This window comes from Phodopus roborovskii, unplaced genomic scaffold (assembly GCF_943737965.1).
Source record: "Phodopus roborovskii unplaced genomic scaffold, PHOROB, whole genome shotgun sequence".
Lineage (NCBI taxonomy): Eukaryota > Metazoa > Chordata > Mammalia > Rodentia > Cricetidae > Phodopus > Phodopus roborovskii.
The window spans coordinates 6,720,818-6,734,479 of record NW_026126413.1 but is presented as its reverse complement, the minus strand read 5'-3'; the positions used below and the strand labels follow the sequence as shown (position 1 = coordinate 6,734,479).

The 13,662-nt window shown below is 39.8% G+C and overlaps 1 protein-coding gene across 1 annotated transcript in view; it reads left to right on the top strand.

The window, feature by feature from the left end:
- Jmy (junction mediating and regulatory protein, p53 cofactor) overlaps positions 1-13,662 on the top strand; it is a 49,735-nt gene that overhangs the window by 19,941 nt on the left and 16,132 nt on the right. The window contains exons 3-4 of the mRNA XM_051182979.1: positions 2,571-2,721; positions 7,415-7,584. Of these exons, the coding sequence (XP_051038936.1) occupies positions 2,571-2,721; positions 7,415-7,584 (321 nt within the window). The remainder of the gene's footprint in view (positions 1-2,570; positions 2,722-7,414; positions 7,585-13,662) is intronic.

Here is a 13,662-nt window from a genome sequence, read left to right as displayed (position 1 = left end):
TTAGGGAGTTGACTATCACGAACCAAGGTTCCATGCCAGACATGCTAGTACACACTTGTCATCCAGCAAGTCAGGAGGCTGAGATGTTCTTCCTTCCTTAGTATGTGCTTGACACCGGTTTTATAGTTCCCGAAACAGGACTCACATAGTTGTTTTTCACTGTGAATGGGAGACATTGGGGTTCTCAGGATATTGCTGCTGCTTCCTCCTCTCCTATACACTGCCAAGAGAAGCATCTCATGTTTACCATCTTTGATCCTCTTAGAGGAAAATGGAATACTTGAGGTTAATGTGCTTTTAACCCATTCATTGATATAGCTTGTTAACCCAAAGAAATGAAACAATCTCTTCCCGTTTGTTATTATATGTATATATGTGTACCACCACTTCTTCATTGTTAAATATATTTCACTCAATGAAGAAAGTAGAAAATGCAGGGTCTTTTCTTGGCCATTCTCTTTCTCCACTCTTCTCATTTTCCTTTCTTTTGACAAGGTCTCACTTTGTATTTCAGGCTGAAATTCACAGCTTTCTGAGTGCTGGAATAACAAGTGTGGCATGAGTCACATACCTGTCAGAAACTGGTTTTTGTGTTCTTGAGGTGCTGTGGATTGAACCCAGGGCTTTACATGTGTAGGCAAGAGCTCTACCCCCTACTTATATCCCCAGCCCTTGAAAGTGGAGTTTTGAACAGGAAGAAAATGACTGATCCAAAATCCTGCCACCTGAAGATGACATCAATAGTACATTTTATATGCTTTGCCTTTATTTCTCTGGAAATTCATTATGTAATTGAATTTTATTTCATCTATGATTTTGAGCTATATCCACCTATGTTATAGCATTATTTCATGTTAAGAGAAACTTTGTAAACATTTATTATTGCAAAGACTTGGATTTCATGACTGTCAAACACAACTTTCTCATATGTCTGATGTTCATTTTTCCCTTTATTTCAAACACCCCTCAGTGTGAATATCTCTAGTTACTTCTCAAAGGAGCTTTCTTCTTGAACCTCTCTATCTCAGCTCTTTATGCAGTTGAAGAATCTTTTGTTGACTATCTTTCTCTCGTGAACACTGACTGTTTGTGTGGGTGTGTACACCTCATTTAACCCTCTTAGAACACACTCTGTAGACCATACTGGCGTTACACACACAGATCAGTTTGCCTCTGCCTCCCAAGCACTGGGATTAAAGGTGTGCACCACCACTGCCTGGCCTAACCATTATGGATTTGTGTTGTTGATGCCCAGATTTATATCTGGCCATGACCTTTGCAAAAAATACTCACAAATATAAATGCTAGGTCTTTTCTTTTTTGAAGTTCCTTTCCTCCTCAAATGAAGGGTGTTAAATTCCAGGTGATTAAATTTTATTTCAGTTTTAGGTTTTTATGTTAATTTGTTTTTTGCATTGCTTAGAAAACATGGCTTGTTTTATTTGTATCTTTGAAATTCATTAATTATTTTCAGTGATTTGATACTTGTTTTCATTTAATGTATATGGGTGTTTTGCCTGCATATACTTCTGTATACCACATGTGTGCCTGGTACCCACAGAAACCAAAAAAGGGTGTTAGATACCTTGGGACTGGAGTTACAGATAGTTGTGAATCAGCATAGTTGTAGGTGCTGGGAATTGAATCTGGGTATTCAGTATCAGGCAGTATCTCTCTAGGGCCCCCCCCCCCCGCGTGTTTTTTTTTTTTTTTTGAGACATGGTCTTTCTATGTAGCCCTGACTGTTCTGGAACTTACTATGTAGACAGACTGGTCTTTCTGCTTTTTGAGTGGTTTTAAAGACATGTGTCAACAGTCTTAGTTTTCATTATCTTTTTTTTTTAATTAAAGTTTTCATTATATTAACAGTATTATTACTTTTCTTTCATGCTTCATGCTAAAGAGCTGGGGTTACAGACATGGGCCACCATGCCCTACTTAAATGTTTCTTATTTTTTTAATCTTCTGTATATAATGATAAAGCAGGATTATATGTATACATGATCCATTTCTGTTCATTTTGTTTGTCACTTTGGTAATACATAGCTAGTTTTGTTTTTATCTTAAAGGGATAGAATGCTTGCTTGGAATATGCCAGGCCTTAGTACTTGAAAAAGGAAAATAATATGTAAAAGAAAATTTATTAGAGTATTTTCAGTATGCACATGGACAGATTTTTAGTGTCACCGATCTTAAAAATCTATATTTCAATGTTTAATGGCTTTTAAGTATAATCATTGCTCAAATAATTAACATAAAATATTACTATTTTGAGAAAATAAATAGCTTATTATCTCAGCACTTGGAAATGACCAAACGCTTTGCTGTGTATTGTTCCCACATATGTAGAAGAGAATGGAGGGTGGAAGGAGGTAGAAAGGGAAAGGAGGGCAGATTCCCATGTCAGATATCTTCAGCATTGCTATTAAATCGCAGTTTGACGACCACTGATGTCTATTCTAGAGCAGGATACAAGTAGTGCTTCCGACTAGCTCCTGGCATATAATAAACAAGTACTCATTACATGTTTGAGGAATGAGTGAGAGATTTCCCCCTTTTTCTCTGTGCAGATTTCCATGGAGAATGATTATCTGGGACCTCGAAGAATTGAGAGTCTACAAAAAGAAGATGCTGACTGGCAGCGGAAAGCTCACATGGCTGTATTGTCTATTCAGGATCTCACTGTCAAATATTTTGAAATAACAGCTAAAGCTCAGAAAGGTAAGATTTTCAGGAAGATTCCTTAGGCAGATTTTGAAGATGAGTTAAGTTTAGACTAATTGTAGAGTTGGGTAAGTGTGGCTCACCACAGCAGAGAGTAGCAAGTCAAGGTATCCTTTCAGCCTCTTCTAGGCACATGTGTATGGCTTGCTCAGAGAGTACTGTTGTGGGGTAGCCACTAGAAAATGCTTATCACATGTGGATGTAAGTCTTATTTAGCCAGCTGTCAACTTTACTAGGTGTTAGGGATCCCATGTAGTCCTGAGCCTTTTTCAGGGTGAGCTTTTAAGCACAGAATCTATGTTCTGTGTTGACAAACATGAATTAGCAAGAACAGTTAGCCAGAAGTGGAATTGCAGAACCCAGAAAGCAAGGTTAGTGCAGTTAGGGACATTCTCAATATGGGCTTTGATGGATTGGGCCTTTGTTTTCATTTTGGCAGGTGGTACTGTCTCCATGCTGAGTTTTATGGTATGAATGGAACATCCATCATAAAGTTAGTTGTGCTTAGATCTGGGGGCCAACTAAGAACTGAGACTCTGTTACATATACAGAAATAAACACAGTAAGGCTATTTAATCTTAGATAGAATCGATTACTGGAAAAACATGATTAAACAGTTAACCATATATATAAAACTAAACCTCATAGACTTGACTTAAAAATATATCATACTTAAAATAGAACATTTCCCAGCCTGTAGTAAACTCTACTTTATTGATCTTACAATTACTTTAATGTTTGAATACAATTTTTAAAGATGGTCAGAGACTTTAAAAAAATATATTTCATATAAAATAGACAATAGGGATATTTTGTTTGAGACCTTAAAATTGAAGCTCGAGGAGATGCTGAGTGGAAAACTTTTGCTCTGTTGTTAGTATGCCCATTCATGCCACATTAAATAATAAAAAAAAGGTTCTTCTTGGGGTAGTTTAGACTAAGAGTGAGCACAAACTTGAATTTCGTTGCCCTGTCTCTTTTGTTCATCTGAAATTTGTGGTCTGTTATCTACTGTTGCATGATGTTTGTTTGTTGTCTTTCTCTAACAAAGGGTTTTGTTCCATGTTTATTAAACAGTACAGAAAATAAGATATGGGGAAAAATGAGAAATTTTCTTCTGTAAACATTTTATAGTTTTGCAAGAGATATTTTATTGATACAAGCTGACCCAAGATAGCACTCAAAACTGCAAACATGTTATCTCCACATGTTGCTTCCAGCATTTAGGGTGGGTGTTTGTATTCTGTAAGGTTGCTTTCAGCCTGTTGGCTGCTTTTAGCAAATGATTACCAACCACAACACACACACATACACACACACCCCTCTGGGTTAGGGGCATGGAAGCATATATTAAAAATCAAAACCATGTGCTTAGCTTATTAAACAAAATGACTATATTGAAAGTATAGTAAGGGTTGGTTCATTCATTATTCTTCATCTGCGCCCCCCGCCATATAACAGTCCTGGCTGTCCAGGAACTCTTTGCAGACCAGGATGACCTCCAACTCACAGAGATCTGCCTGTTTCTGCTGAGATTAAAGTTGTGTGCCACCATGCTTGGCCGTTCATTGTTTTCTTAAGGGCAAGTTAGACAGGCTGAACATATAGTGGATATGAACACAAGGTCAAGGGATGCTATTAACATGGTTGCAGGGTCTGGCAAAAATTCAGTTTTTGAAGGCAAGACATATTTTCAGGAAAAGCTGTTCCCTTAGTCGTGTAAGAGTCACCAAGAGCAGCAATAACTTAGCAACAAAGCTCAAAGAGATCAAGGAAAGGGAGCAGCACACCTTCTAAAGAAGCAGATTCCTTATCTGTTAGGCCAGGGACACAGGCAATTTCTAAAGACTCTAAGTTCAAGAAACAGCAGTGTTTTTGAGGTAAGCGCCACAGGCTCGAAGTCAGCTGGCCCTATGAGCATCAGTATAGGAATGCAGAGATCAGCATAAGGAGCTGACTTGCATACAGATGTACATAAATTATTATGAGCTTATTTCTTCTTAAAGAAAGGCGTTCCGGGGCTAGAAAGATGGCTCCACAGTTAAGAATACTTACTGCTTTCCCTTGATGTGCTTGTTCCTCTTCATTATAAGTCTTGGTGTAAGAATCAACATTAGTAACCACATGACAGCCTATACTAGGCTAGGCTGTCTTGAAATCTCCTTTGCCAGTGCAATTAATCCAAAACTTTTCACTTTAGCCTTAGGCAGATTTTTGGTACAAGAGAGAGAGAAAAAAAAAAAAAAAGCAAAACAAAAATAAAACCAACCACTTTCTTCACCAAGAAAGATATCACAAGAACTGTCTCTAGTCAACATACTAAAATTCTCCTGAAACCTCTTATGTTGACCCCCACAGTCCAGATCACCCAGAGCATCACTGTCATCCATGCTTTTATTAATATGGCTCATTAAGCAGCATTTAAAGCGCCCCTACTTTCCTTACTCAAAAGTACCAAAATCCAAATTTCCCCAAACAACAAAACATGGTCAGGCCTATACAGAAATAACCCAGTCCTTGGTACCAATTTCAGCCTTAAATAGATTTCTGTTGATGTGAAAAGAGATACCATGACCACAGCAACTCTTATAAAGGAAAACCTTTAATTGGGCTAGCTTATAGTTTTAGAGGTTTAGTCCATTATCATTTTGGCAGGATATGACAGCATATAGGCAGACATGGTATTGGAGAAGGAGCTGAGAGTTCTCCATATTGATCTGTAGACAACAGGAAGTGAACTGACTCAGTGGACATGGCTTGAGCATATGAGACCTCAAATCACACCTGCATAGTGACACACTTCATCTAATAAGGCCATACCTACTCCAAAGCCATCCCTTCTAATCATGCCACACTCTCTATGGGGGCCATTTTCTTTCAAACCACCACAACTCTGTATTATAAAAGATGGTTAGGACAAAAATAACAGTACAGAGTTAATCACCTTTTAAAATATAAAAGAAGGTACCAGTGAGTATATCTGATTTGCATTTGGAACTAATCTAATTGCCAGTATTTGTAAGAAAGCATCTATCATTATGGACTTGTGATTGGGCATAAAGATACAGAGTTCAGCGTTCAGGTGGGAACCACTGTCAATGTTCCCATCTGTATTCTCTTAAAAAACTCATTTATGTGTACGTGTGTGTGTGTGTGTGTGTGTGTGTGTGTGTGTGTGTGTGTGTGTGCGTGCGTGCGTGCGTGCGTGCGTGTTCCCATGAGGCCCAAGTCATTAGCTCTCTTGAAGCTGGCTTTATGCCTTTATGAAATTGACCTTGGCTCCTTTGGAAGAACAGTGGGTGCTCCTATATGCTGAGCTGGCTCTGTAGTTCTACTTTTGTTTTTCTTTTTTTTTTTTTTTTACTTGTTTGGGTGTGTTTGGCTTTTTTTTTTTTTTTTGTTTTTTTTGTTTTGTTTTGTTTTGTTTTTTCTTTGAGACAGGGTTTCTCTGTGTAGCTTTGGAGCCTGGCACTCACTCTGTAGACCAGGCTGGCCTCAAACTCACATAGTTGTGCCTGCCTCTGCCTCTCAAGCGCTGGGATTAAAGGTATGCACCATCACTACATGCTTAGTCCTGCTTTTTTTTTTTTTTTTAAACTGGAAGATATTAGCTGTCTATCAACCATTAGCATCTGAGCCAGGCCTATTACCAGCTAAAAAAGATCTTCTTTCTGGGCAGTGGTGGTGCATGCCTTTAATCCTAGCACTTAGGAGTTCAAGGCCAGCCTGTTTTACAGAATGAGTTCCAGGAAACCCAGGACTCTTAAACAGAAAAAAAAAAAAAAAACCTGTCTTGAAAAACAAAACAAATCAAGCAAACAGAAAAACCCAAGTGGCTGTGCTGTTTCATAGCCGATGGTTCCAGTTTTACCTTCTGGATGAGAACTGAACTAGTATGTGGTATTAGTTCCTCCTGCATTTGTTATCACAGAATTTTCAGCTTATACAGTGATAAGCCATGGAATGTAGGATTGAATATTTAGGGCTTAGAGTTCAGCTTCTACATGAGTGCTGTATATATGTGCTTTGATCATGTTCACCCATATTCTTACTGATTAACTTATTTTTATTGATTATTATTTTTTCTTGTTTTTTGAGACAGGGTCTTTTTATGTGGTTGACCCTAACTGTCCTGTAAATAAGGCTGGCTTCAACTCACTATGCCTAGCTTTAAGCTATTTTTTTTAAAGTTGATTTATACATATTTTCTATTTATGTGTTTATGTGTACTATGTGTGTACAGAACCTAAGGAGGCCAGAAAAAGGCATCTGCTTCTCTGAAACTGGTCATTATAGGTGCTGTGAACGGCTGTATGCGTGGATGCTGGGAACCAAACCTAGGTCCTTTACAAGAGCAGTAAACATGCTTATCTTCTCAGTCCTTTCATCATAAGGTGGTTCTTCGTTTTGTTTTGTTTGAATCAGTGTCTCACTATGTAGCCTTGGCTGTTTTGGGATTCACTATGTAGACCAGGTTGGCTTCAAAGTTAGACCTGTCTCTGCCTCCTGAGTGCTGTGATTAAAGGCTTGCACCATTGCTTGAGATAACAGAGAATGAATGATACTATTAAACTATTTTAGAGATATTAAACAATTTATTGTGGGGGGGTCAGTGAAATGTAAGACCTTATAGTTCCTTGATGTCTAGTAGTTTTGTGCCTTACTGTCTCTACAAAATTGTTATTACCAGCTGTGTATGATCGGATGCGAGCAGATCAGAAGAAATTTGGCAAAGCATCATGGGCAGCAGCTGCAGAACGCATGGAAAAACTCCAGTATGCAGTTTCTAAGGAGACTTTGCAGATGATGAGGGCTAAAGAGATTTGTCTGGAACAGAAGAAACATGCACTAAAGGAAGAGGTAACAAGAGCTGTCATTAAAATAGATAAATGTAAAAAGTTCAGATTTACACACCACACACACACACACACACTCACACACTCACACACACACACACACACACACACACACACACACACACACACGAGTTTCTCTTTAGCTTTGGAGACCGACTTTGTAGACTATGCTAGCCTCACAGAGATCCATCTGCCCATCTGCCTCCTGAGTGCTGAGATTAAAGTTGTGTGCCACCACTGTCTGGTGACAGAAATCTTTTTTGATACTGTTTTTATAAAGAAACTTTCTTATTCTGTTGCTAGTTTGTTAATGTGTGTGTGTATGTGTGATGCATGTGCTTGTATGTGTGTGCATGAGATTCATGAGGGCAGTGAGTCTTGGGTGTCACTCCTCAGCTGATGCCACTTTGCTTTTTGAGAAAAGATCTTTCACTGCCGGAACTAAGCTCAGCAGGCCAACCCAAAGGCTCCACCCTTGTCTTGTCTCTCCAGCCCTGGGATTTCAAACGTGTGCCAACACACTCAGCATTTTTATATAGATGGGCCCTGGGGTTCCTTTTGATGCTATGACAGTAACTAGAGGGAGGAAAGGATATATTTGGTTTATACTTCCAGGTCACAGTGCATCCCTGAGGGTTGTCATGCAGGAGCTTGACCCAGAAACCATGGAGGAATGCTGCTTGTTGGCTTCTCTCACTGGTTCAGGCTTAAGCTAGTTTGGTTAAACTGCACAGGATAGGTGGGCATAGTGAGCACACCTTTAATCCCAGCCCTCAGGAAACAGGCAGATCTGAGTTTGAGGCCAGTCTGATCTACAGAGTGAGTTCCAGCTCAGCCAGGGCAGTTACACTGAGAAACCCTGTCTTGGGAAACAAACAAAACAAAAAACTGCCCAGTATCACATGCCCAGGAAAATGTACATGTGATTCTAGACTGTGTCAGATTGACAGTTAATGATAACTAGGATACATGGTTATCTTTCAGCCTTATTTTTTTTTTCTTTCTCTTTTTAAAAAAGGCTTCTTTATTATGTATACTGCCTTTTGCTTGCATGTATGCCTGCCGGTTTCATTATAGGTGGCTGTTGGAAATCGAACTCAGGATCTCTGGAAGAGCAGTCAATGCTCTTAACCTTTGAGAAATCTCTCCTGCCCCACTTAAGTTACTTTTTATGTCTGTGATAAGACACCATTATCAAGCAAGTTACCTTTAAAAAGAAGGGAATTCAAGTTTGGGCTCATGGTTCCAGAGGGTTAGAGCCCATGGCCAGTCATGGCAGGGAGCATGGACGCACTCACACTCAGGCAGACACGGCACTGGAGCAATAGCTGACAGCTCACAAGGCAGAGAAAGCCACCTGGGAATGGTGGCAATCTTTTGAAACCTCAAAACCAGTGACATAAGTCCTTCAGAAAGGCCACACCTCCTTCCTAATCCTTCATCAACAGTTTACCAGTTGGGTACCAAGCATTCAGATGTGATCTGGTGGGGCCGTTATCATTTAAACCACCATTTTTTTTTTTTTTTTAAACCTTTTTCTGTGAGATGTTTGTGATTACACCCACTTCAAGATTGCTACCTGTAGAGGATCTAGACACATTGTATTTCACTGTGTCTTTGCATAGCAGTGGACAGCTATACACCAAGGCCAGTGGAACTTGGTTGATTTGAAAAGCAAGTTTCTGTGCCAGAGTCTTGAGGCAGCAGAGTTGTGTTGGGATTGTCCCTAACAAGGTCATACCATTACTTTGTTTTATCAGACACAAAACAGGGTTGGGGTTTAATTTTCTTGGCCATCTTCATTGAGAAAACTCCATTGCTGCCTTCATTGTCATCTTACTCTTCTCATCATGTTCAAATATAGCACTGACTTCACTGTTGGTGCTTACATTATGCCTCAGAGTGTTAGAATTGTTTGTTATGTTTATGACTAAGCTGGTCTGCAGTAGATTACTTTTACTGGAGAGGCACCCCTCACTCAGACACACACACAAAAAAACATCGTCTGCTGATAGTTCTTGTAAGCACTAGAAGTTAAGGACTAGAAGTGTGTTTTTGAAAGTATGGGAGGTAAAAAGTATTGTTGAGGGCCAGAGAGATGCCTCAGTGGTTAAGTACATCCATGTGGTGCCTGGCTGTCTGTCCCAGTGGATTGGTTGCTCTCTTCCAGCCACAGACATACATGAAGACAAAAACCATCTATATGTAAAAATTTTAACATTTAAATGTTTATTGTATGTTGGACTTTTCTCTTTGCTTTCCCTTATCAGTTTTATACCTTGGGATAATTGTTTATTTTATACAAATTATTTTTTTCTTATATATGGGATAGATTCTCTTTGACCTTGCCTGGCCTCTTTCATTTCTGTGGTTGTAAGCTGCTTGCTTCTTGTGGGTGCTGGTAATTAAACTTGGGCTTCTGACTGACACCAACTCTTTAGCTTCACAGACCCATCATTCTTCAAGGTAGCTTAATCCCCAAACTTTGGTGTTGTATTTAATTCTTTTTGTTTCTTTGCTATTTTGTCCCCTGATGTTTGGGGTGTGTCTTAAAAAATTATTTATATTTTATGTATGACTGCTCTGCATGTATACGTGCATGCCAGAAGAGGTTATGAAGCACCATGTGGTTGCTGGGAATTGAACTCCGGACCTCTCAAAGAGCAGCCAGTGCTCTTAACCCCTGAACCATCTCTCCAGCCCTGATATTTGGAGTTCTACACAACTCAATTTATCCCTTTGTCTCTTGTTCTGAAAAGACACCATAACCAAGGCAACTCTAAAGGAAAACTTTTCATTTAGGGCTTGCTCACAGTTTCAGAGAGAGGTTAGTCCATTATTACAACACGCATGGTGGTGTGCTTCGCCTGGCTCTGGAGCAGTAGGCAAGAGTTACGTCCTGGCCTTCAGAGAAGAGAGAGAATGCCCGCCTGACTTGCTTGGACTTTTGAAAACTCAAGGCCAACCTCCAGTGACACACTTCCTCTAGGCCATATCTACTCTAACAATCCCATACCTAATCCTTCTAATCCTTTCAAATAGAGCCACTCCCTGGTGACTAAGCATTCAGATGTATGAGCCTATGGGGTCATTCTTATTCAATCCACCACACTCTAAGTTCATTAAACAAAAATGTGCTTTTCCCAGAAATTTTTATGAGTGATAAAGATAAATGACTCTACCTACCTCCTGTCCTGCATATAGGATGCATGTAGGATGCATTTAAGTTTATTGTGCTATATGTAGGAGTGTTCATGCCATGGTGTTTCTGTGTAGCCAGAGGAGAACTTTGTGGAGTCAGGTCTATCCTTCCACAATTAAGTTGCTTCTGTATATGGAATTTGGTGTTCTTGGGGATCAAATTTAGGCTTCCATACTTTTGAGGCAAGAGCCTTTAACCTACTGAACCATGTCATTGATCCTGCATATAGTCTTTTAAAAGCTGTCTTTTTTAAAGCATGAATAAGATTTGGTCATAGCATATAATTAGATTTGAAAAGTACGTGTGAAAATGATCTGTGAGCTTGATCAGATTCAAGGTGGACCATTGGAGAAGTACAGAGCTTAGACTAGAGAGTTGTGGGCAAGACAGTTACAGGAGCGGTAAGAAGCAAAGTTGGAAAAACAGAGTGTTTTGTGCCCAGCCAAGAGTCAGACATTACCCTTAAAGCAGCATGTCTCAGCTGACGTGAGCTGGTGAGAGCTTAGGGACTCTGCACCAACAGCTAGGGAGCCTGCATGGGACAGACCTAGGCCCTCTGCCTGTGCATGACAGTTGTGTATCTTGGTCTGTTTGTGGGGCCTCTAGCAGTGGGATCAGGACCTGGTTGAGCTGGTTTTTGGGAACTATTCCCAATGCTGGGATGCCTTGCCCAGCCTTGATGCAGGACTTGGTCTTTTCTCAGGGAGGGGGATGTGCCATGCTTTGTTGACTCCGATCGGAGGCCTGCACCTTTCTGAATGAAGGAGTGGATGGTGGGGGCAACATAGATGGGAGGTAGAGAGAGGAGGGAGGAGAAAATGGCTGGTAAAATAAATGAAAATTAAAAAAAAAAAAAAGCAGCAGTATGTCTCCGTTGTAAGGAAAACATGACAAGATTTGTTATATATGAACAAGTGTAGAAGATACATCCTAGGAGGATCCTTCTATGGAGAACCTGACTTGACAAACTTGATTTCAGTGTCAATAGTAAAAACCAAGGTATGATTCAAAAATGAGCACACACAACTCTCTTATATAATTTGGACCTCTTGTACATTAATGGATGAAAACTATATTGAAAGCAATGTGGAATTAGGAAAACATAAAAACTGCAGGTTTTCTTGTAGTCTGAGCATTTGGTGATGGTTAGATCTAAGCTTGCAACACATTCATCTTGAATAGATTGGTAAGAGAGTGAGCTAGGCAGAGGTGACTGAATTTATATTAGTTATAAAATAGTTATTTGATTAATTTTTAGATTGTGTTGTCTTTTTAACTATTTTGTATATAGAAATACAGTTGACACTAAATAATAGGTGGAGTAGAATGACTTAAACAATGATGGAAAGGGGGTAATTTCAGGTTACAAAACCTTTTTCCCCATTAGTGTTTGTTTGTCATCATGACAAGTGTGTTCAGACAAGTCATGTCCAATTTTTACTGCTCTAATGAACAGTGGAATTGGAAAGCAAGCCCAGCTTTCATAGTCACTGTCTCAAAGGTATAACACATATTGGTTTCTTCTGGAATACAAACATGGTTCTTATGCTTTAACACCCAGACAGTTGAAATCACATCAACCCCCCCCCCCCAAAAAAAAAAAAAAAGCTACAAAGGAGTCAAAACTAGGCAACGAAAAAAAGGATTCTCTGTGTAGCCCTGGCTGTCCTGTAGACCAGGTTGGTCTTGAACTCAGAGCTCCACCTGTCTTTGGCTCCTGAGTGCTGGAATTAAAGGTGTGTACCACCACTGTCCAGCTATAGAAATTCTTTTCTCATTTAATAATATGCTCTCTTCATTTCCTTTCTTGCATTATCAGCCTACACTCACCAGTGTACACAGACATATGTATACATTTACAAAGCCATGCACATTTAAACCCATTTTACTAGGGAGTATTATAGCTCTGTGGTGGAACTCTAGCATAGAATGCATATGATGCCCAGCACTAAAATAATGAAAAGTTAAAATGAAGCCACTTAGTCACATAACAGAAAAATCTAGCCATCCCCAGCCACAGTATTTACAGAGAACTATATAATAAACAAAACAAAACCTCTGAGCCATAATGCATTCATTTCCAGTCATTTTTATCCCCACTGGCAGTGTGTGATTGTTAGAATGTGTAAAACAATGTGTATTTACTTTTAAGAAGTGTCCCTTGAAGTTAGCTGTCTTTTCTAACTATCTTTTTAAAGCTTTTTTTGTTTTGTTTTAAAAATTCTGTTTATTTTCTGGATTCAGGTCTGTTACCCAATATAGAACTGCTTTTTTTCTCATTCTCTTGGTTGCTCTTTTTTTTTTTAAATGCTAAATGTGGAGCCAGGTATGTTGGAGCACACTCTCCCCCCCCCCTTTCATAATTAGAAACAAGCTTTTTTTTTTTTTAAAGACATGGTAATCCCAGTTCCCTCTCCCTCCCTTTCTCCCCTGCCCCAACCAATCCCCTTTCTGCTCCCCAGGGAAAGTGAGGCATGGGAGATCTTCAAAGTCTGTCACATCATTTGGAGCAGGGCCTATGCCCTTTCCCAGTGTGTCTAGGCTGATAGAGTATCCCTCTATGGGCTCTCAAAGTCCATTCATATACTAGGGATAAATACTGATTCACTACCAGAGGCCTCATAGATTGCCCAGGCCTCCCCACTAACACCACATGCAGGGGATCTGGATTGGTCATATGCTGGTTTCCCAGCTATCAGTCTGGGGTCCATGAGCTCCCCTTGTTCAGGTCAGCTGTCTCTGTGGGTTTCTCCAGCCTGGTCTTGACCCTTTTGCTCATCACTCCTCCCTCTCTGCAACTGGATTCCAGGAGTTCAGTTCAGTGTTTACCTGTGGGTGTCTGCCTCTGCTTCCATCAGCTACTGGATGGAGGCTCTAAAA